At 42.0% G+C, this 25372-nt stretch overlaps 3 protein-coding genes across 3 annotated transcripts; 2 read left to right on the forward strand and 1 right to left on the reverse strand.

Annotated features, from left to right (window-relative positions):
• Positions 1–616: 616 nt before the first annotated feature.
• Positions 617–5140, forward strand: EPUS_07679 (uncharacterized protein; the record flags this gene model as incomplete). Its single annotated transcript, XM_007787360.1, has 2 exons — positions 617–3203; positions 3252–5140. The coding sequence occupies 2 exons, from the start codon at positions 617–619 to the stop codon at positions 5138–5140; spliced, it is 4476 nt and encodes a 1491-aa protein (XP_007785550.1).
• Positions 5141–5694: 554 nt separating this feature from the next.
• EPUS_07680 (uncharacterized protein) lies at positions 5695–6583 on the forward strand (the record flags this gene model as incomplete). The annotated part of the gene is made up of 2 exons (XM_007787361.1): positions 5695–5743; positions 5844–6583. The coding sequence occupies 2 exons, from the start codon at positions 5695–5697 to the stop codon at positions 6581–6583; spliced, it is 789 nt and encodes a 262-aa protein (XP_007785551.1).
• Positions 6584–17249: 10666 nt separating this feature from the next.
• EPUS_07681 (uncharacterized protein) lies at positions 17250–19071 on the reverse strand (the record flags this gene model as incomplete). The annotated part of the gene is made up of 3 exons (XM_007787362.1): positions 17250–17818; positions 17866–18880; positions 18922–19071. 3 exons carry the CDS (start codon positions 19069–19071, stop codon positions 17250–17252), a joined length of 1734 nt encoding a protein of 577 aa, XP_007785552.1.
• Between the last annotated feature and the right edge of the window lie 6301 nt (positions 19072–25372).

The following is a 25372-nucleotide window of genomic DNA, read 5'->3' on the forward strand; positions in this document are numbered from 1 at the left end:
TAGAGTCTGTCTGTCGGGGAAGAATGCTATTGATAGAGCTATAACCATGATATGGCCGAGGCTCATGGCACTGAAGATGAGACATGGAAATGGGTACCTTGTCACTCTCTGTCCCATTAGTTTTGTCAACACGATGCCACTCGATAACATAGAGTTTGAGGCTACAGGCCCCGCAGTTCAGGGACAGCTGACAGGCACGGGAAGACGGAGAAGCCACCAAGCCAATGCAGTTTCAACTTTTAACCCCTGAACACTGAACAAGGAACAAGGAACCAGGAACAACGTGCAAGACAAGTTCTTTCATCTTCGCTCCCTCTTGCATGCAACGCTCAGGAAAGCAGCGACAGCGACATAGGTTCGACTTGTCCATCATTTTGGCTACCTTACCTTAGCAGAGACCAGGAGATCCTTAGTCTACTATGTCAACCTGCATAGTGATACTGTCTCTTGCCGATTCAATCAAGTCACCGTCTTCATCTCTCTGCCATGTCACACCGAAGTAATGTCCTGCATCCAGTCGCTCTGCATTGTACTTTCAGCCTGTACAACAGCTGAGGGAATCTTTTTCGTCTGTCCGACATAGAGCAACCTGCTTCCCCATCACTTCGATCTAATCATGACCAACCTATATCCTTCACCTCCGACAAGACCTGCGCCTGTGCCTGCTCCCCATGCGAATCCAGTACGGAGTCAAGATGCTTTCAGCACATCTTCACCACCCCACACACCTCGAAACCCACACAGGCGACTCGTGCGATCCCAAACTGGTTACCAAGTGTCTACTCGCACTTCGAAGCGGGAGACGTTTCTGGACGATGTCACACCCGTGGAGGGAGTGAGGGGGAACGATGGTGGAGATGAGAAGGACCCTCACGACTTGGCCTTCTCGCCAAAACATGTGACCCGTGCGTCGGTGGTAGATAACATGCTTATCGCTTTGGATCAGTTTTCCAATCCGACTCCGAGTTCCATTTCCACGCGAGAACCGCCCAACGCAAGCCTGCGCTACAACTCAGTCATCAGACGCCGACGAGGCAACACGTTTTCTTCTGATGTTTCGTCGGACAACGAGTCCAGAATGGACGAGGGCGACGCTCTGCAGTCCTTTCAGCGCAATCAGAGAAGCGGTAGCAATTCGACTTTTCACTTTCCCCGCACTCTACAACCAGTCCCCAGCTTGTGCGAGGAAGAGGAGTCCGCCACTCGAGCTCGTGTCTTCGATCCTCAGAAAGCCTTCGCACCCTCACGAAAACACTACCGAAGGAAGAGTGGGAAGAGCAGCGGATCGTCCAGTATCGATCTTGGCCAGCCCCTATCTTCGAGCAAGTTAGGACGGGCTGGCAATCGTCGATCTCAGAGTTTCGATTTTGGTTCGTACAGGCGAAGTGTTCTGATTCTCGACAACGGCACCAATGGGAGTAGCGCCTCGCACAATCTGGCAAACGAAATGGAAGCAGCACCTACACCCATTGTTCATGCGGGTCCTTCGCGGGGCCAGTCGCCTACGCAGCATATTACAACAGCTCCTCTGCATCCAGTCTATGATCCAGCCCTGGCAGGCGGAAGGAACATGGCAAAGCCGTGCAAGAATCCATACACCCGAAAAGGCAGGGCCGGAACAATGGGAGCTGCGAGTAGCAAAGGCAGGGACGAATTGCGGGACCTACATGGTCACGTTGAGAACCTACCATCCATGCCAACCTACCTTGCCCCACTTCCTCAAAGTCCCACCTTTGCGTTCCACAAGCCATCAATAGGATCATCCGCAGAACTGCCATTGCAGCCGAAGGATAGACCTGGGTTCTTCAGGCGGGTTTTCGGCTCGAAGAATGCAAGTGCGACCCCATTTCAGGTTGTTGGGTCTGAAGATGGTGTCTTTCGGGAACCCATGACGGTTTCACCTACCGAGGAGGTCTTTCGTGCCAGTGCTTCATCGTCCAAGTCGCACAAGCAGTCACCAAAGGACGCAAATTCGACGACGAGCCCTCTGCCCAAAGGACAACAAATGGTTACCAAGAAATCATCTGCTTTTTTCCGTCGCCGAAAGAAGTCTGCCGCTGGCCAGATGCCCACGCCTCTACCCCTTTCATTACAAACGACCACGGTCGAAGCCGCTGAGCCAAGTCCAGTCAGCAGTCTACGTCAAGTCATGAACCCTTACTTGGGCGGTCAACCTCTGCCGTCTCCTAAGTTCGAATCGAGAAAGGAGTCACCTCAGGGCTTCCATACTGCCCGCACGAGCTTTTCCCATCACAACAATGCTTCTCCCAATACTGAGGAGAAGGCGCCAGTTGACTGGAACCGATCTGAGCAGGTAACATCGCAATCTGTGCGTCCTGAGTCTGCAGTCAACCAGGATTTGAAGTTCCGTCAACAGGATCACCAGGACAGCACTTTCCTTGCAGACAGTAGTGGGACGGAGGACTCCCATACTAGGTCGAGTCAACGTACTCCGAGCGAATCGTCCGATGGAAGATCTCGTACGAGTCCGCTCATTAAATCCCAAAGCCAAGGTTCTGAAGGATTGCTACCCGTTAGGTTTCCTTTCACCTCAGCCAACGGGTCAGCGGTTACGACACCATCGTCTGAAATTGGGACTCCGCATTCGCCCTCCTCACAAACCCCTCCGAATTTTACAGGGGCCAACTTTGTGGTGCCATCAACGACCACAAGACCCTCAACTCTCAGACTTCAACCGGAGACGCTAAGCAGCGTACGACGAGGCAGCTCGTCGAAGGACCACGGCGCTAGTCCTGTTACCAATTCTCCTCTGCCATCTGACTCCGAGCCTAGCCTTTACAAGTCCGCTCCCAGTACACCTCTTGCCTCCTTCTTTGAGAATGCTGCTGCCGCTGATGCTTCTCCTACCGTCAATATCACTGGCTCTCCAGAGAACATACAAGCTCCACCACTTTCTGAAGACGATGAGGAGCAAGCTCTCAAGATCTTCGAAAACCGTGACGAAAAACTTGATCCTGGCGAAGTCTCAGCTTGGCTGGGAGATGCAGACGATGGCAGGGAGCGTATACGGATGGCTTACATGAACCTTTTCGATTGGACGAATGTTGATATACTCTCTGCCCTCCGAGGGTTGTGTGCCCGCATCGCACTGAAGGGGGAGACACAACAGGTTGATCGCATGTTGGATGCCTTCTCGAAGCGGTGGTGTGATTGCAACCGCAACCACGCTTTCAAGTCTTCTGGTAAGAGATGATCTTCATATGATGTATCCCCGTCACTGACAGTAGTAGATGTCGTCCACACCATCTGTTATTCTATCCTGCTCCTGAACACCGACTTGCACGTGGCAGACATCGGTCAGAAAATGACGCGAACTCAGTTCATACGCAACACATTGCCGACGATCCGACGCACTGCTTCTGACAGCAAAGTAGATGGCGCTGCTACACTCAGAGCCGGCACTTGGCCTAAGCCCGATCCTTCTGCAAGTACGGGTCATTCACCTTTACCAAGAACATCCACCTTACCAGTTGAGTCACGGGCTGGCAGAAGGTCGGTTGATGAGGCCATTCCTGTCATCGGCTCCGGTCGTTCTACCGAGAAGCTGATGAGAGAAAGCTCGGGCGACGCTGATAGTGCTCCCAACGACCCTGGTCCACTTGTGACAACACCATTCGTGGGATCGATCAGAGCTTGGGAGTCACAAATCGAAAGCGTACTGAAAAGAATCTACACGTCAATTTCTCGGGAACGATTGCCTTTGTTCGGTGCCAAAGCGGAGACGCTTGATATACCCAGCCACTTGCTCAGCATTACTGGTAACATGCTGCGCCGAACTCCCAGCACTTTGAGTAAGGCCGCATCAGACCATTCCAGGGGACGAGGAGGTGAACACCGAGTGGGTACTGGACGATGGGCGTCTAAGCCTCGGGGTCGACCGCATTTGAATCGAGTTTCGACAGTTGGGTCCACACGGACAAGCTTGGACGAGGGCTCCTCGACCTGGAGTCCATCAATGTCCAGCACGTGGAGCAAAGCATCTTTTGGTAAGACGTGGACTTCCATGTCAGTCGGTTCATTCAACTCGGAAGGTCTACATGGCGGCTTCCAGAAATCTGTCGGATTCGCCAATGCTCTGAGCCAGGCCATCATCCGTGAGGGCTCAATCGGGAATATCAATGACCACGAGGAAGGCATGAAGGCTGCACCTCTACTCGACGACGAATCCCTAGAGCTACGTGGTGCACCGTGGGCCAAGGAGGGAAGCGTTAAACACAAACACCATTTGGACGGCGTTGAAAAACGCGCAAAAAGCCGCAATTGGAACGACTGTTTTGCCGTCGTTGAAAAAGGATGGATGCGTCTCTTCTCCTTCTCAGTGAATGCCAAGTCGTTGCGAGTGAAGGCGAAGGATAAGGCTAAAGCTGGAGGGATTGTTGGTGGTGGGAACTGGATGGATAGCGCAGAAGAAGTGGCGAAATTTCTTTTGCGGCAGAGTATCGCAAGTGCTTTGCCCGAACCTGGCTACTCGAAAGTTCGACCACATGTCTGGGCTTTGAGTCTACCCACCGGAGCTGTACATCTGTTCCAAGTTGGCACACCGGATATCGTCAAAGAATTCGTGTCTACTGCGAATTACTGGAGTGCCAGATTGTCCAAAGAGCCCATGATGGGAGGTATCAGCAACATGGAGTATGGCTGGAGTGATGCCGTCGTCAATCGCGCTCTGATCAACAGCGAACCCTGCGCTAGCATACCGGTGAGTGGTTCAAGACCAAGCATGCAATCATCTATTCGAAGCTCGTTCGACCCAGTGGGTGGAACAACACGACCCAAGCTACCAGGTGACAAGGTCACTATCAATGAATGGTGTCCGCCACAGCAGAGTATGATGGCTTCACAGCTGATGGAAGTCGATCAACTTCGAACTCTTCAAACATATGTCAAGAACGTCGAAGAGGAATTGGCCAAGCACAACGAACTGCGTCCAGCCATGCTGCTTGCATTCTCCCCGCGGCATCCGAACAACAACAAGGCGATGGCGAATTGGGAGAAGAAATCAAGCTATCTGCTGCGGGAGATTGTCAAGTTTAAGACCTACGTGGACTCGTTGGTGCTCGCGCAGAAAGAGAAGGAGGGAGTTTCGAAGGTGAAGGTGAAGGCAAAGGATAAGAATTGAGGGTACTTGCGGTAAAAGAAAACGACTTCACGGCCTTCAGAGATATCAGTTCTTTCGATTCATATTCTAGCTATCATTATGGTCATGTAAATAGGGTGATGGAACAGAGCAAGATGCCGGGTTCAGAGGAACTGGGCGCGATGTATATTTGTTCAAAGATACCTGTAACATATATCTCTAATCTACCGCAATGAATCTGCCCAAGGTCTAGCAGATGGCTGCTTTGAGACAGACACATGTTTTGCAAGCAGTGATTGATACAAAGAGCATTTGCCACAATAGTGGGTAACTCGACCTCCCCACGCCAACCTCACTTGTTGATTCCCACGACTGGCGCTAAGCACAGCGTCTGAGGTGGTTGGGCAGCTTGCTTCCGTGACAGTCTTCCACTCGTCTTCTTGAAATCCTGGACACTGTTTTCATCAGCTTCCGCTGTTGGTCTCCGTCACTACCCGAGCCGACGTTGAGGCGAGTCTAGACCGCCCATCGATTCAGGTTGATCTCTGGCTTGGAATTGCTGTTCTCGATTCTGGATATTTTTCCCTACCCACAACATGGCACCTCGAGGGCGTGGTGGAAAGTTCAGCAAGCCGACTCGTGGTGGTAAGCTCTATCTCTCCCATGCCCTACTTACACTCCTGGCCTTCACCTACAAAGACTGAGCCTATCTATTATGCTGTTCGTTACTAACAGACTTCTACAGGCGGCAAGAAATTCTCCCGTGACCTCCAGCCCCTCGACAAAGATGGCAATCCCGTCGGCATGTGGCGCGACCAACAAGAAGCAAAAGAAGAAGAGACGAGCTCCGAAGAAGAAGAAGACGAAGAGTCCTCTGACGAAGACGCCTCTGATGGCCCCTCTTCCAAACTCGCCACAACCCCGCAACAAGAAATGACCCGCGAACAACGCCGCGAAGCCGCCAAACAGAAGAAGCTTGCCGCTATAGCTCGAAAGAACAAGAAAGCTGCGGCTCCAGGTGACATGCCATCATCCGACAGCGAAGATGAGGATGATGCCGGCGAAGAAGATGAAGACGATATGCCCGCCAACCCAAATCATACCGCCAAATCTCGCTCCCAGGCTTCCAAGGTGCCGCAGGCACAAGCGCCAGAGGCTTCATCCACATCGACTCCTGCCCGGTCCAAGAAAGCAGGAGATACAGCGAACCTCTCCCGCCGTGAGCGTGAGGCCCTTCAAGCCCAACAGGCGAAGGAACGCTACCAGAAGCTGCACGCGGAAGGGAAGACGGATGAAGCGCGTGCGGACCTGGAGAGGTTGAGGTTGGTGAGGGAGCAGAGGGAGGCGGCGAATGCGAGGAAGCTGGCGGAGAAGGAGGAGAGGGAAGAGAGGGAGCGCGCCAAGGTTGATGAGCGGGAGAGTAAACTGAGGGCCGCGGCGGTTGGGGATGGGGGTGTTAAGGCGAAGGGGAAGGGGAAGAAATGAGGTGGAGTGAGTGGTTGGCGATTCATTCGGGATCTCACCTCTTGGGTGCGAGATGCTGATGACCAAGTCAGACTGATCGTCTTTATCACAATAACATCATCGTTGCAGCTTCACAGCGTGGTGTACAAGACTTCTATCACCGAGAGTACAAATATGCATATCAGAACGTGCGCCCCTTTCTTTCTGACCAACTAAAAGTCGCAGCCCAACAGCTCAACTATATTCCCTGAACTGATCAGCCTTCAACACGCTTGCCCTTACCCTTGCCAGATACCCAATTTGTCCCAGACACGCATCCCTGCATTTTCCATTTCCCCAGCTCCTCTCAACTCCTCTCGCCCGTCCGCCCAACTTTGACCGCTCGCTCGCTCACCCATCGCAAAGGAAAATCAGATCGCCGCCCCCCCTCCCCCTTCCACATGCGCACTTACTTCACCACTTTGTATCATCCAATCAATTGCATGACGTTATTTTCCAAACTTTCCATTCCTTTCGGAAGGAATGTTGATGATCTCCTGCCTCCTTTCCTTCTTCTCCCATTCTCTCTTTATATATATATATATATATATGTATACATATATAATCCATATCCATATCTACCTGTCGCCCTCCCTCTCTCCTTTAGCGGGTAGCCAGAGGAAGAGCTGGAGCACCCCATCCCTATTTTCGTCCTATCTCATCCTGAAGATCATACTGCATATCGCATATTGCATATTGCATATAGTGGCGGCGGGAAAGCAGCAGAAGAGAGGAGAAGGCGCAGGGAAGGAGGGAGGGGGAGGGTAGGTAGAGGGTAAATGGAAGATCGGATCAGATCACGACTAGTTAATATGTGGTTGGTGATATCAAACATCATATTCTTATTCAAAGACGGGGTCTCTGTGTTTTTTTTGGGGGGGGGGGAGCAGAAAGTCCCGCGGCCCCGGGCGCCTCGGCCTGTCTCGTTCTGGTGGGTGAGCGACGCCGCCCTAAGCTCGCGCGACCTGGGTGAGGGCGGGGTGAGCTGTTGGTGGCGTGTGGGTGCGCAGGGGTGACGCCTCACCCTAGTGATTTAGCTCCGTGGGTGTCCCGTACGTTGTACTACGATCCCTGGCCGAAGGATCCCTAGTGCGGCGCTAGATACAGATATCCCTGTGCGATGTTACAGTGATGTGCGAAATTGGTGTCCTAAACATGCGCGAAGAATCCTTGTCAAGATGACAGGGTTGGTCCACTACGAGTCACGCTTACCTCATAATGGAAATACTCAAAACTTAATACTTGACCAATGACCTCCCTGCAATTATAGAGCTGTAAATACTGTATTTCACGAACACAGCCGCTTCCGTCATTTGAATGTGCTCTTAACCTAATAACCTAGGTGGTGTGAAATGGCCTGCGTAAAGTTTTGCAGACTCAATTAATACTTATTACTTTAGCGCAAATCGCACTACCCTTACTGTACTAAATGGTACATCAGTGACAAGTCTGAAACAGCCGAGTACACTACTCTATATCATAATTACCTACGTGATATATAACGTACCGTCTTATTACATATATTATAGCAAGAAGTTCTAGAGGGGTTTGACATCACGTGCTGTCTAACATATTCTCTGCATTTCCTAATAATAAGTGATTTGTCTGCGCCTGCCTTATTAGTGACCTTATCTCCCAACCCTCTCCACCACCCGTCTACAGTCGCTCCTTTATATAAAGAAACTCAAGGCTGTTCTTCGGGGTGGAAAGAATGAAAAGTATCTGCAGGAGGGAAACGCGTCCTTAATTACAACAAATGTGCACAACAACGAGGTCAGGCAAGGGCCTTTACCGCCAGACATTCCTGCTACGACCTTCCTTAAAGGAATCAGGGAACTTCATCCTTATGATGATGCCGTCGTCAATATCTGCTTTGTGTACAAACTTATAAGGGATAGAGAGAGGACTTAGACGGCTAAGAATTAACAAGTATTATAGCCCTAGCTACTGCTGCCTTATTATTTAAAATATGTACGAATTCTGACTTAAGGCTATAATGCTTACCTAATACATAAAGGGGTCTTATTATTAAATTAATTAATTGATTATGTTATAAACCTTATTAATAACCTTACTACGAATTAAGCTAAGCATAATACGTTGTTACATAGCCTTATCTTTGTAGCCTATAGCCTAGGCAGACTAGTCTGCAAGAAGGCTATTATAACGTTAAGAGATAGTCTAGCATCACACTTAAAAGGAATCTTTATATATATTAAGGGAATTGTATTTATAAGGACACTGCACACCAGCAGCTAGATGGCTAATTAGGCTAAGATCCTTGTTAGATGCTTAGGGATTATAAAATCCACAAATTAATTACTGCTTTTAATACTGCAAACAGAAGATCAGCTTCTTAAATCCTTCTAAATCTTGTTTCTGTTAATAATATATAATCTCTGTAATAATTACTAGCGTCATGTTAAAGTAATATGCTTTTTTAAAGAGCTACTATTGCTGATAATAGGAAAGGTAGTGTTAAAAGCCTTAGCTATATTTGCGGATTATCTTGTTATATTTATCTATAACAACTATAGTGATATAGTCAAGTTCGCTATAATTAAAGATAACGGCTTTAAATAATTAGCTAGCAAGCTTATTTGCTAGGAGCAGGAATTAAGGTAATACTCTGAAGCTATTAATAAAGCTATGTCTATTAACATAAGTAATTATAATATTAGCTTACACATTAACGCTAGTGAATTTATCCCTCAAAAGCCAGCTAGTGCTATTAATCCTGTTAGCAATATTTACTGGACTGTAAAGCATTTTATTAATAACCTTTTTATAAGCTGTAATGTCATCTTGACCACAATCAAAGAGTTACTCTAACGTACCTATTAAGATGTCAATACGATTAGATAACAGAGATTCGTGATTACTAGCATAAGAGGACAGGGTAAAAGCGAGATATGCTTGCAGCTTGCCTATTACGTCTGTTGGCTATAAGTGTACACATTTCAACATTTCGGTTGCTAGTAGCTAACAATATTAAGATTCTGGGGCATCTTCTGGGTTAACGTTAGCAGCGAGATTTTGGCCGAGTCAGGTTTCTTAGAGATTGCCAGTAGACTTCAGATTCTAGCACAGACGTTAGAAGAAGCCCGACAGGGACTTGCGAACGTGCAGCAACCTTGGTTGCTAGTGCTAGATAACGCTAACGATCCCAAGGTTAACTATCAGCGCTATTTCCCGGCCGGGTTGTGAGGCGTGGTGTTGTTAACGTTACAGAACGATGACTGTCATCGGCACGCTATAGAGAAGGCCTTTGCTCTTGACGGACTCTCTGACGATGAGGCTTGAGAACTGTTGCTCAGGACTGCTAGTGTTCTAGAAGCTTAACATTTAACGGTAGAGGGCGATGCCAATGTGGTCGTCTCTCTTCTCAATTCGCACCCGCTCGCCCTGATTTAAGCCGGGTTATACATCTCTCAGGGCTACTGCACATTATCCAAATATCTGCGGGTGTTTGCACAACAGCGGAAGCGGCTGCTCGCATTCCGACTAGCTTAGGCACATTCACGCTATTGAGACGTGTACGCGATATTTGAAGCGTTAGCAGAGGTTCTTAGTGCTTTAGCTAAGATGATACTATTATCATTAATAACAGAATCCGCTAGAGACGCTTTAGAGTTGTTGCTAGTACTAGCTAGTTGCGGGCCTAGTTGATTACCTCTGCTAATATTTGAAGCAGGATAGCAAGGTACTTAAGGGATAGATCTAAATCAAGTTCACAATAATGACGATAATAATGCTTTTGGCTTGACATTATAGTATATCTCTTATCTGCCATTATTTATTTAAGCTGGTGCTAATACATAAGACTCTTTCCGGCTGATTAAAGCTATTTATCTGTGCAAGACGCTCACACTAGTGTTGACTGATACTTACAACGGATGCTTAAGTGTGTTAATACACCCCTTGATATATGCTTAGGCAAAAGATCAGGCAGATATAACAGAGCAGCATAAAGCCTGGCTTGTAACAGGGTGCTTAATGGCTGCCTCTTATAGTGATTATAAACTGTGGCAGCAACGTAGACGATAACTTTAGCCTTACCTCTAAACATTAACATTATAGGATACTAGCAGGATGTTTACTTCTGAGCTGTTAATAAAGATCACAAGCATCTTGGTAGATTATAGATGGCTGCTATATAACATATAAGATGACGCTAGACTCTTTATACTTATGAATAACTTGCTCACTTATCTAGGCTTAGACCGACGGAAGGTGGAAAAGAGGTAGTTAGCAGCTTACGAGCTTACGGCATAGAACCTTGATAATTACAGGAAAGTCAAGGAGGCTGTGTTGCTGCTAGAGCAGGTAATCAAGATCCGGGAGCAGACACTGGCAGAGAATCATCCATCACGACTGGTGTTATAGCATGCACTGGCACGAGTATATAAAGCGAATAGACAGGTCAAGGAGGCGGTGTCGCTGCTAGAGCAGGTGGTCAAGATCTGGGAGCAGACACTAGCGGAGGATTATTTATTACGACTGGCGTCACAGCATAAGCTGGCACAAGCATATTAAGCAAATAGACAGATTAAGGAGGCAGTGTCGCTGCTAAAGCAGGTAGTTAAGATCCAGGAGCAGACACTAGCAGAGGATTATCCATCACGACTAGCGTTACAGCATAAGCTGGCATGAGCATATAAAGCAAATGGACAGGTTAAGGAGGCGGTGTCGCTGCTAGAGTAGGTGGTCAAGATTAAGAAGCAGACATTGGCAGAGGATCATCCATTACAACTGGCATCACAGCATGAGCTGGCAGGAGCATATCAAGTAAATAGACAGGTCAAAGAGGCGGTGTTACTACTAGAGTAGGTAGTCAAGATTAAGGAGCAGACACTGGCAGAGGATTATCCATCATGACTGGCGTTACAGCATGTACTGGCAGAAGCATATAAAGTGAATAGACAAGTTAAAGAGGCGGTGTCGCTGCTAAAGCAGGTGATCAAGATCTAGGAGCAGACACTAGCAGAGGATTATCCAGATCGACTGGCGTTACAGCATGTACTAGCTATAATCTATTAGGATCTTAACCGCTATAACAATGCGGTCCAGATAATGAAGCACATTATTAGGATAAGAAATCAAGTACTTGATAAGCAGCATCCAGACTAGAAAAACTCTGAAGCTTAGCTTAAGGACTTCGAGGATGAGTTGTACAAACTCAAGTTTATATAGAATTGCGATAAATAATTCTATTTATAGCGCGAAAAATGCGTCTATTCCTTATCCCTAAATGAATACTGCTATTTCATCATCTATATAACCTGTAAGTTATTTCTTTTTGATTTTATCTTTCTTTACCTTAAAGCAATCCTCAGAACTCTTCATGTTCATTAAGTCTTATCGCTTCATAAGATCAGAGGATTTCAGGAAAAAAAGGTCCTTTTTGTGACAAGTGCTAGCCAGGCAAGATTCTGGTGACGATCAACAACGTAAATTTGATAACCTAAACTTTATCAGCGTCTAGGCCCTGCAAACCTGCCTACTAGACAGAAAAAGTTGTCCCTTTACTCTTACTGTACTTGATGTCTACTCCAACTATAATACTGATCTCGAGATCACTGTTAGTAAGGATAATTAAAGATGCTAGAAGGAACTGTCTGAATTATAAGTCTTATATTCTGGGTCCTGAGGTCTTATTATTGCAAATCTAACATCTCTGATATCCTTTGCAAAATCCGCAGCCAACCCAGACTTGTGCGAGAGAAGACGTAGCTATTCGTAATATGTTCGGTAAGGCTACGTGAGAACTACTTATATAATTTTGTAGGCATATACAAGATAAGGCGCTTGATTAGAGGAAAGTAATCAAAACCTTATGCTGCTCTTGTGCCAAAGTGTAGTCTTTTACAGACGATGCTAGCGGCTAATCTGGGTTATATAACAGAGTAGCTATTAATGCTGTGCTACATAATTGTTAGTTATGATATTCTTGTGAGAGGAACAGGCTTGCTGTTCCTATAGTAGCAGAGGTATCCGCTTCCGCACTTTATAGTAACAAGGTCAGAGATTCTCCGTAATTCTATACTAGCCACGTGACTGCGTTTCTATTTTGCCAACATAACAATCGTACTAATAGATAGTTTTTGTACTAGAGCTCGAAATTGCAAGAAAGATAAATATCGAATCTTGTAACAGTTTGTTACGTAGTAACCTGGCTAAATGCCCCGAAGGGGTATTAGGGCAGGGCTTCGCGCGCCTTGGCGCCCTGCGCCTTATCCTTCTACCCCTCCATAGCTGTTAGATAGCCTCAACCACTCCTTCACCACGATCATAACAGCTATATCAGAGCTCTAGTGACCAGGTGATACCCTCTGTTGCTTCTATAGCAGCACCATACCCCCATTACGGAGATATCCCGTAATACAGTTATCTCGTCCTATTAACAACAGACAGTGCCTGCCATTTTCTTCTCTGTTACAATATTAGTAATAAGGCGGCAAGGCAGCAAGATCACAATAGAATTCCTGAAAGATTCGAGTATATAAGCTCCATCTATAAATAAGTCGGCATGCCTAACTATCTCTAGGTTAGCACATTTAGAATATATACTGCTTTCAATAGCACAATTCTCACAGCATTAATTTGCATAACGTGCAGATTATCTATATAAGTAAGAATCAGATGTTCTAAGAAGTTGCGCAAAGAACTGGACAAAGTTTATCTTAACTTAGACAAGCAATTTAATATTAAGAACGTCAAGGTCTAGCCATAGAAAAGTATGCTGCCTAACTTTAGGATAAGGGGAACTTGAGTGATATACCAAGATTTAGATGGGGTGAGTCTAACGGCAAGCTGCAAATTTTAAGGGTCTCCTGGGCTGAGCTCAGGAATGAGGCAGTTCCGGACATAAAGGATCCCCTTTCCCCCTTTAGTTTAAATGACACTTTGCTAGTTATATTAAAACACGATATATTTATGATGCATAATCTCTTAATGATGATTGGATGCTACTATGAAGCTTAGTTTAACCAAATATTAAAAAGTGTATTATAGTAGATCCATCCTACTTATTCCAGAAACTATATACGCTATTTAGACAGGACTTCGATTTCGCATATCACTATACTGAGCAAGCGAACAAAATAATCTAATTAGGGGTTTATAAGCACTCTCTTTATAATAATAAGAAGCTAAAACGTGGCGCTATAACTTTATAAGGCGCTTCTAGCCCTATATCAGGGATACTTCCGCCCTTTACTATACTAGAGTTGTTGCATTTTCTTTTAGTAAGAGGTATTAAACACGCGCTCAGGTTTTCAAATCTGTCCTTCTTAATAATTGCCTAGAATGTTTATTATACTAATACTAGTAGTGCCTAGCTTAGACTTTCTGCTTATTCTTAATCCTTTCTTCTCTATTTACACTTTGTGCTTAATCTTAACCTATGCCCCCTTTTTCAAAGGCCTAATAGACTGACGTCTTTGTCTTACCCTTTTTTAAAGAACAAGTAAAATATAATGTGCTGGTAACAAGTCAAGACTTTAGCACGCTGGCCAGATTATAAGGGAGGATCTAGAGTCTGTAGCACTCATGATCCTGATCACGATTTCACTAAGAGATGCCCTAACGCAATTGCCAGTAGGACTCAGTGCCCAAATCTAACGCCCACTTCCCAGGCAAGTTTAACTAGGCGAAAGACCGACTGTCCAAATCATCGAAAACCCAAACCACAAAGCGACGATAGTGGTCATGGACCTGGTAGAGCTGGAGGAAGTGGCACTTTGGGAGCCAAGCTACAAGGGGTTCAAGTTAGGGGCTGATTCAATATTAAGCAAACACAAGATATAATTATAATTGTGACTAAGACCTAACAGACTATTAAGGCCTGTATGAAAGAAAAGACAGTATAGCTACTTAATCTATAGTAAAAGAATCTAAGACTACTAATAACTTGCGCACATTACGTAATACTCCTTTCGTCCAACATCTTTTAATAATAGAACTAAGCTATATATTGTCTGTAGTTAGGAGGTCTGTTCTGTAAGGCTAGGTAGCAGTGGCAAGCCTAAGGGGCTGATCTTTGAATAGATCAAAGCTATAAGGCTGTCTTGTAATAGCTTTATATATTACTGTACCTAGCTGGCTAATATTAGTATAAATAAAGTAGCTAGAATTATTAGCAGTCTATATATTAGTAAAGAGAAGCAAGATAAATAATTCTGAAAAATCTAACATCTTAACAGATTAATTAACGTCTATAAGGAAATTTCGAGTAATAATGTTAGTAATAATAACGCGCCTGTTATATATGTGTACAAGAGCTTAAGCTATGTCCTGGAACTAGCCTAGCAGGATTAACGCTAAAGGCTGGTTTTGTTTAAGGTAGTCCTATAAATTCTTATGTTCTATCAGAGCTAACTAAATACTAACACTAAATATATTAAGATAATTAATAATGCTATAGTGTTTACTTAGACGTTAGTAAACTCTTTTCTTGTTCTCTATTACCTTAACTGTAATATTGAACTTAATTTCATTCTGCTTTATATATAGTCTTGTTGTATAGTGCTTTAAGGGCAATTTAAGGGCAATGCCTTCTCTCTAAACCGTAACTTTAGTCCTACCTAGACTAAGAATACAGTTCTGCAGATGTGCCCTGTTAGGTTACAAGAGCATTAATATTAATGACATACTATCTTATAAGAGGGTAAGTGAAGAGCTAGTATATATACAGAATAAAAATATCTACAGAGGCATGCCCTAAAAGTTATTACATTATACTAGTATAAGGCTTTATTAGGAATAACTAGTATAATTTAGCTTAGACAGTCTACTAATAGTGTAGGTGTATCATCTCTAAGAAAGCTAGTATGAGCTACTAAAGCCTAAGTGCTTATTAGGTTCCTCTTTTAGTATTAGGTCCTTTATACTATAGGGGTTGTATTGCTAAGGCTAATCTAAGTGCACTTGTAAGTCTCGGCTACATATTTTGGATTAAGTAGCTTAGCTTAGTCTATAAATACTAGCTTATATCTTTAAATATTAATGTGTTGTAACAACTTTTGGGGTATACCTCTATATAGTAATATGCAAAACCGAAGTCCTGTTTAATATGCATAAAATTTCTTAGAGATATTAAGATGTATTAATAATAAATAGCGCTTACAGTTTTAAGTTTAGCTCTACGCACTATACCTATCTAATAAACTCTCTAGTTAAGGCTTTACAAAAACACTAGTATCACAATAAGAATAATATATTATTATTAGAAAGAATTTTGCTATGCTGAGATTTTGCTTAATCTAAGAGGCGCCTACGCTTTACTGCTTTATAGTCAGGCCAGTCCCTCTAAGAACTACCTAAAGCTTTAACGATCATTTTTCCACGTATGTGTAACATAATTTATAAAGCTCGTCTTCAATCAATAGTTATGTCCTATCAAGACTAGTATAGTATAGTCTAGCTCTTCCTTACAATCTTTAGATTTTCTATATTTCTCTCCTATATAAGTACTATATCTTATGCCCGGCTGATTTATCACTATAAGCCTTAGCGCTAATCTGTTTACTTAATCTCTACCAACGCATTATTTCCTTTTTTTATTTATTTAATAACTATAACTTGGACAACTCTGAAACTTTAATAGATCATTTTATAGCCTTAAAATCAGGTCATTAGGTCGTCAGACCAAAAAAACGTCAAAGATACAAGAAAATAATACATTAGCCCTAATCTTGCTTGAAGCATTACTAACGACTGCACAACATCCTATTAATAAGGGTATCCCTTAATTTTGGCCCTTGCAACGTCTATTATTTATTTATATAACTTTTAGAATGTCTATTATTATTCCCTTGCAATTATTTCTACTTCTACTTAGCAAGGGAACACTCTTAACAATTAACAGTACAACAAAAGCATATATTACTCTAATCATGACTAATCCTACTACTATAGGGTTTCATACTAGAGGCTTCTCTTTATTAGATCATCAATATTTGCTAAAACTATGCATATCTAACCTAAAAGACAACTCAGATGCATCAGAAGAGGAAGATACTCTATTAATAATTTATTGACTTACTTATTAACGAGATGTTAGGCTATATTCTATATACTCCAGCTATAGGTAACCCTTCAGAGCATTTCTGGGAACACCTAGAGAAGAAGAGGCAGTGTGCCTATCGCCTCAAAGTTAGAGGGGGGGTGTTCAGGGGTGTAGAAGGAAGGGGAGAGTTCTGCAGAAAATATCTGGTAATGCTAGACCAACTCTGAAGCCTTAGGAGGTTCTGACAGGTTATAAATGCTATAGAGTTGCTCTATGTATAGATAGGCCTTGTTTCCAGAGATATCATGCCATGAATACTACTGATTAGCATGGAATTGTAGAAATAATAGCAAAAGTTAAATAGTTTGAGGCGTGCTAAGGCCTGTTACGACAAATCAGTCAGGCATAAGATATGTGCTAGTAGCTAATGACAATTAAGCTGTAATGCTAACGTTACAATTAATATGTTGTATTACTGTAATACAACATTTATATAAGACACTTCAGGATCTACGTTAACAGAATTACTAAGTGGAACTCCTTTTAAAGACTGCTCTCATTGCGATTAGTGCTAAGAGCTATAATGCGTAATGGCTGTCAAAGATAAATGAATAAATAATGGTGTATTTTTGAACATGCTTAATGATCTATACTCTGCTTGTAGTTATGTAGTATTTGTACTACCTTCTTGTGACCACACTCTAATGCTGCCTGTAGTGCGTTACCGTAGTGTCCTCCTTGAGTGTTGACATTGGCACCTCGGTCCAGTAGTGTCTGCACCACCTTCTCGTGGCCACGCTCTGATGCCGTATATAATGCATTACTATAGTATCCTCCTTGAGCGTTGACATTAGCACCTTGGTCTAGTAGTGTCTGCACCACCTTCTCGTGGCCACGCTCTGATGCCGTATATAATGCATTACTATAGTATCCTCCTTGAGCGTTGACATTAGCACCTTGGTCTAGTAGTGTCTGCACCACCTTCTCGTGGCCACGCTCTGATGCCGTATATAATGCATTACTATAGTATCCTCCTTGAGCGTTGACATTAGCACCTTGGTCTAGTAGTGTCTGCACCACCTTCTCGTGGCCACGCTTTGATGCCATCTGTAGTATATTACTGTAGTATCCTCCTTGAGCATTGACATTAGCACCTCGGTCCAGTAGTGTCTGCACCACCTTCTCGTGGCCACGCTTTGATGTGCCGCCTGTAGTGCATTACCGTAATATCCTCCTTGAGCGTTGACATTAGCACCTCGGTCCAGTAGTGCTTGCACCACCTTCTCGTGGCCACGCTCTGATGCCATCTGTAGTGCGTTACCGTAGTGTCCTCCTTGAGCGTTGACATTGGCACCTCGGTCCAGTAGTGTCTGCACTACCTTCTCGTGGCCACGCTCTGATGCCATCTGTAGTGCGTTACCGTAGTGTCCTCCTTGAGCGTTGACATTGGCACCTCGGTCCAGTAGTGTCTGCACTACCTTCTCGTGGCCACGCTCTGATGCCATCTGTAGTGCGTTACCGTAGTGTCCTCCTTGAGCGTTGACATTGGCACCTCGGTCCAGTAGTGTCTGCACTACCTTCTCGTGGCCACGCTCTGATGCCATCTGTAGTGCGTTACCGTAGTGTCCTCCTTGAGCGTTGACATTGGCACCTCGGTCCAGTAGTTTCTGCACTACCTTCTCGTAGCTACGCTCTGATGCCGCCTGTAGTGCATTACCGTAGTGTCCTCCTTGAGCGTTGACATTGGCACCTCGGTCCAGTAGTTTCTGCACTACCTTCTCGTAGCTACGCTCTGATGCCGCCTGTAGTGCATTACCGTAGTGTCCTCCTTGAGCGTTGACATTGGCACCTCGGTCCAGTAGTTTCTGCACTACCTTCTCGTAGCTACGCTCTGATGCCGCCTGTAGTGCATTACCGTAGTGTCCTCCTTGAGCGTTGACATTGGCACCTCGGTCCAGTAGTTTCTGCACTACCTTCTCGTAGCTACGCTCTGATGCCATCTGTAGTACATTACTGTAGTATCCTCCTTGAGCGTTAACATCGGCACCTCGGTCTAGTAGTGTCTGCACCACCTTCTTGTGGTCATGCTTTAATGCCGCATATAATGCATTACCGTAGTATCCTCCTTGAGCGTTAACATCGGCACCTCGGTCTAGTAGTGTCTGCACCACCTTCTTGTGGTCATGCTTTAATGCCGCATATAATGCATTACCGTAGTATCCTCCTTGAGCGTTAACATCGGCACCTCGGTCTAGTAGTGTCTGCACCACCTTCTTGTGGTCATGCTTTAATGCCGCATATAATGCATTACCGTAGTATCCTCCCCTTGAGCGTTAACATCGGCACCTCGGTCCAATAGTGTCTGCACTACCTTCTCGTGGCCACGTTTTGATGCCGCCTGTAGTGCATTACCGTAGCGTCCTCCTTGAGCGTTAACGTAAGCACCCTTATCCAACAGCATCTGTACGATCTCCTAAGAGCCATGATATAATGACACCTGTAAGACAGACCCATAGGTTCCACAAATTGTATTAACAGGTGTCGATACGCTAAGTAATACTAGTAGTAAATTTGAGTATTGTTGTTCCGTAATAAAGTAGATTAAAGTCACGCCGGACATGACCTTCTTAGATTTGTAACGCTTAAGGACATTCCACTAGAGTCTGTGTAAGTCTAACCAGAGACCGTTCGCGTCGATTTGATTTTTTAAGAAAGCTAGCTAAGAGATATCATGCTTCTGTGCTTGTTCAGCGTGGTCAAAAAGATATGAAATCGCATAGTCAAGAAAGGGTAGTTTCAGGTGTATTTCAGATCTGAATATGTCTAAGGAGGCATTAGTCTTGTGACTAGCTTTATAATAATGTTCGTATTCTTTAGATATATTATTCATTAATATACAGCAGAAACAAGCTATCTGCAGGATTTCATGGCTGATACTAGTAACATTTGTGGCCAGAGCTCAGGATATTGATGCCAAGCCATTCTCTTTAAGTAGGAATTCGCGAACTGTCTTATATATAAATTAGACCATTACCGCTTATAACAGGGCAACTTTGACAGCTTTAACAAGACCGCGTGAACAGTTAAGGACAAATCTGGCAAGGCGATTAGGCGCAGGCACAAAGATCTCAGTAGGTAAAGTACGTATCAGGTTATCCGGCGATTTAGAGTATTCTATTATAATAAATAGTTCTGCCGGCTGAAGTGAACGCATGCAGAAAACCATTTACTAAAAGAAAAGCATGCTAGTTTTAATCCTGTTGTCACTCTTTATCAAGATCTCTTGAAATAGCTTGTTAAGACCTGCTAAAATGATTTTAAGCTGAGCTTTTATTTCTGATAAAGGTACTCTATGGTTATTGAGTTTATTTAATATCTATATAATAAGGACGACCTAAAGAAAGATCTAAGCTAATTTATTTAAAATCTCGGCTTAAAGGTTGTCCTTTTTAAGACTATTAAAGCACGTTAGTTCCTTTGTGATGTAATTATTAATATCCTAATTATGCTTAAGTTGATCTTTAATTACTAAGAAAAGTCTTTTAGTAATGCTAATATAAGAATAGTAATAACTCAAAAGACAGATGTAGAGTTTGCAAGAGCTGCTAAGGGCTAATACTTAATTAAAAAGTTATAGTAAAAAGCTGATTATTTGTCAGACATCATCCTTATACTTAGCCTTGTCAAGTACGTCAATTAATAGGCATAATCTAAATAACTTATTCGACTTAATAATATTATAAAGAAATTCTTGTAGTTCTTCTACAAACTAGTTCTCCCTTAATTGTTCTAGGTCTTTTAAAGTAAATTTTTCTGCAAATAAAGTTCGGATGCTTAGATACAAAGACAGAAGGTGATGCATAACTATATAGTACAAACCTAAACTTGACTTCTTAAGAGAAGCTGAAGCTTAGGCATTAAAGAAGTAAGGGACGATAGTTTGCTAGATATAGTTCTTGCTTTTTCGCCTATAAAGCTATTCAAAAAGAGTCTTTATAAGTGTCAACTTGCTATAGCCAGGTTTGCCCTTGATCTATAGAAAGCCGCTGTGTTAAGCTAAGTAGCTATTTTTATACTATATCCGAAAATACGGATGACGAAAGAGCCACTAGCAGATTGACAATAGTGCTTTCTTAACGTTATTAATACAAAAGTCAATTTGATTGAATAAGAGGGACTTAAGGAGGATATTATACTTGTTTTTGCTAATTATTATTAAATTATGTTCAGAACTCTGACCTAACTACTAGATATAGCCACCTATGATTTCTATATACGATATAATTATGTTGCTATATAAATAATTATTACTCAGCCCTGAGATGTTCATATTATATAATGTCTTGACACGTTTTGCAGGCCTTAGCTCACCTAATTATGAAACTTGTGCTGTTTAATTAATGTTAGCGGCTTGCTTAATAAAGTCATTAACATTATTAAGTAGCGCTAGTCTCTAGTATAATCCTAGTGATCTGACCTTATTAATAATACTAAGACGGCCAGCAATATTACTGCTATACTACTTATTAATCTCCTTCTTAAGCTAGTGGAACGCATTATCGCCCTCGCTATAAATAAGCAGTATAAACACGTTGAAAATTCTGAGTAGACAATATACTCCGTCCTTTGTCTCCCTAGTCTGGCGCTTTTTCGTCTAACGTATTTTTTTGTTAATCAGAAATTAAGCGAGAGGTATGCTATGCAGAGCAGCGAGAGGAAGGGTCGTGACCTCGTGGATTAGCTGTGCTAGCGTCTACTTTGTTTCTATAAAGTCTTCTTCCTGTGAGAAGAATTCAATAATGGCAGGGGCTAGAAGCTCTTGCAGCGTCTAGCCTTGTGTAAACCATCAGCTAATTCGTAAGCTTGATTCTCACATGCTTTGCACTTTACTAATATTATTACTCTTACAGACTAATACATTAGAAAGGTAGACATAGCACTTTTTGGCATTATAATACTAACTAAACATTAATATAATGGCTTTTGATAGCTTAACGTGGTTGTCTTTATTAATATAATATGTATCTACCCAAAAGTACTTAATCTTATCTTTTCTCGCTTATTCTCTATAAAATCAAATCTTTATATATCCTATCTTGCTCTGATTTTGACTCTTCTATATATTAGTAAAAGTGACTTTATTATAGTCTAAACCCCAGGTGTGAGAAAGGATTATATAGGGAGGAATGTTCTTGTCTAGATCATTAGTCAGGCTAAGCTTGTTCTGACTGCTTTATCTTAAGAGTTGTATTGCTATATTGTTATTAATAATTATGTTAGGTCTGTAAAAGGTACTTAGTAAATTATAATCTTTGTAACTTATAAATTCTTATACAACTGTACTATCTACTAAAGGTTAACTAAAGGACGGCCAGAAACGCTAAATTATTATAACCTAATCTGTGACTCTTACATCATGCTTAGTCTTATTAAAGTAGCTTTAAGATGTTCTAGCAAACAGGCAAATTGCGATAATTATGTAACTATTGCTAAGTGCTAAAGGCTACTGTTTATAAGATTACAGACAGACTCTGCTTTTATGTTAGAGCATAGTATCAAAGCACAAGATAGAAAGCAGAAGAGGTTTTAAATAACTATTATAATAGTGTAACAAGAGGTATAGTGACTTATAGGCTATAAGTGACTAAAGGCCTATTAGGTGTCCCTAACGTTCTAAGCGCTGTAGTAAGGCAGCTTTCTAAAGATTATAAACACATCTTTTAGGACTTTGATTTCGCACATAATTATACTATAGCGGACTTGACCTTTAGTTTGTAAGATTATAGTCATGAGTACGACATCAAAGATTAAGTATAAATAGAACAGGTTGCAAGTTTAACTCTTATAATATAATAAAGTTATTTTATACTATATTATTTAAGTATATACCAAAATACCTTATTAGCTTATTGTCTAAACATAGCAAGCGATCTGAAGTTGCCTGAGTCACTTCTTAAAGTATACGCTGTATATTAATAGATTTTGTGTATAGCGATAATAACGCCCTAGCCTATTCCTGTGTATAACAGACTTCCTGTCTGAGACGGCTATTCTCACGTACCAACTCTTTAATTCGCTAATATAAGTTAGAGGGTAGCTTCTTTGCCTTTTAATTATATAGAAGTCTCTTAGTTGTGGTTGTAAGACCGCCGGCAAAGGTAATATGATGGTTTACAGAACTAATCTCAGTTAGATTACAAGGTAAAGAATTCATTTTGCAGGACTAGATAATTAAAGTTTAAGAACCCTTTGAAGTATGCGAGGCAACCTGCACATAGGGTATTAAATAGCTGACTCCTAAGGAGAAATCCAGAAATATATGCTATTTTATATTTAGTTTATTAGCTAAGGAAATAGAATTTAAGGAGCACTAGTATATGTTTCAAGACTGCTAAGGTTTCTTGTTGTATTAGCTATAGAAAATCCTGAATCTCCTTGCCTTATTGATTTAGGCTTTCAAGTTCGAGATTATCTGTGATATTTATGCTAGGTTCTATTAATACTATTATAAAAGTACCTAATAACTTAACATTAGCCTTAAAATTTGTCTGTGTAAACAAGATTCCTTCTGCAATATTAGTTAAATCTTCTTAAGCTGCTACTTTTGCTACTAATAGGTAGAACTTACTAATTTTTATATTTTTATGTCTGGTTAATAGAATATTGTTAAGCAAGAGCCTTTTGTAAGAGAATTATAATTCTGAGTAAATATATTCTAAGCTCAGAATGATTTTATAATAGATTATTACTATTTCGAATTCTTTAAGCAGGCTATAAGGATAATATTAGATTTCCTTAAGGGAGACATCTATAGCCTTATAGATAAGAAATAGTTAAGAGTTCTTGGTATAAGTAGCATAAAGAGGTATTATCTGTAGGTGGCTGATTTTTAGCAGCCTTAAGGGCTTATTATTTGTCTTAAGTCTCTTCTCCTTTATAGTATATACAGGGAAATCTGGATGATTCTTATGCACTACTGTTACAGAGCTAGCTTGTTAGTCAGAAAAAATAGGAAAGTATTAACTCTATAGGCTTCCACTTTTGTAGAAGCTTATAAATAAATGCTTTACTAACGTTGTATTCCATTAGGAGGCGTAAGGATTAACTGGCAAGGGCAGCCTTAGGGGTAATAGGCTATTATTAACTTGACGTTTGAGTTTGGCTAGCTGTGTAAGCTACTATTAATCATGACTTGTAGGTTGTAAAGGCTGCCTTTAATCTATACTTGTAAGAAAGATAGTTTCTTGTCTTAACTTATTTGATAGTAATTTTATTTTGAGATAAAGATAAGTGAGAAAGAGTATTGTTGGTATACATATACGTAAAAACACTAATTTAAACCCTAAATACAAAAGCAGATAATATAGATTCGTAATTTCTAAAAATAAGTACCTTAGATTCTATTATACTTTTTGTGTTTATTTTGCTGGGGTTAGAATTAGTTCAGGCTAACATTTACCTAGCCTTAATACGCTTAGGTAATGTACCTCTAGGTTTGCTTAGTCAGGTAATTATTTGTTTTTAGAGAGCGTAGTCAACCCTTTAAGCTTTGTAACTTTGCATTGTTATTTTCTATTTTCTAGCAAAACCTTTATTAACGCTTTAAGCTCTGTAATCTTGCATTACTGCTATTTATTCTCTAGTAAAACCGCTCTAATATTTAGTGCTGGGCTGTTATCGTCCTTCAAATATGCCTATGTATTAGATAGTAGGTTACTAAGTTTCTTAGCGACCTTCTAATAACTGTCAAGCTAAATCCGTGTTTTTCTATAATAATTCTGCTCTAGTTCTAGTCTTAGAGATATAGTCTTTTTCTCTTGACGTTATTTATTAATATCTTGTTTAAGCATTTTGCAGATAGTCTGTAACTATAAGTACAAGTCCTTAAGTTGTATATATTAGTTCTGGATAGTCTAGATAGTTTCCGCGTTTTGTTAATTGATTATGCTTATATGTTGTATCTGCTAAATAAAGCCTAGGTTCTGCATCTTAAGATCCTAGGTATGTAATTAATTAGTCTTATTACAAGCATAAAACTTGCAGAGAAAGTCCTAATTGCTTACTTTTTTACATTAGTTATAGCCTTTGTTACCCTAAAATAGTAAGTTCTTAGGCTTATTAATTAACAGGGTCAGACTTACTGAGGTTATAATAGCTATACTAGTGGCTTTAATGATTAGTAAGATTAGTTTGAGAGGATAAAGAACAATAGGGAATTTGGATAAAATCTGAAGAGCCGGAAGAAATAATATTTATATATATTAAAACGAAGCAATATTAATAAATATAAGCGCTTAATCTAGATACTAACATGTGTTAATCACGATTATACAGACATTCCTTAAACATTACAACGTAAGTAAATCTACGCTTATTGGCAGTGTCACCCTTTATTGATGTCTTTAACAAATGGCCGTAGGTCTCTTTTTTATTGAAAGCGTTACCTGGAACAGAAGGCTCTCTACTGAGCCTTCAGCGTAAGCGCTAGTCTCAGATTGCCAACAGATACTAATTCGAGTTGGGAATGTAACAGCTCGTTCATACTAAGGATTACTATACATGGCGTTGGCGCCGTTCCGGAGGGTCACCATCCACATCTATCCACATCTATCCACATCTATCCACATCTAACTCCCTCTCAACCCTTTGTGCAGATGATGCACAGATAGTCAAATTGGGCGCTTTCTACTAAACCTGGTAAACACAACCAGACTACTTCCTCCCTACTTGATACTTGGAGACCAGGATTGATGGCCACTCTA

This window comes from Endocarpon pusillum, assembly GCF_000464535.1.
Source record: "Endocarpon pusillum Z07020 unplaced genomic scaffold C665653, whole genome shotgun sequence".
NCBI classification, from domain to species: domain Eukaryota; kingdom Fungi; phylum Ascomycota; class Eurotiomycetes; order Verrucariales; family Verrucariaceae; genus Endocarpon; species Endocarpon pusillum.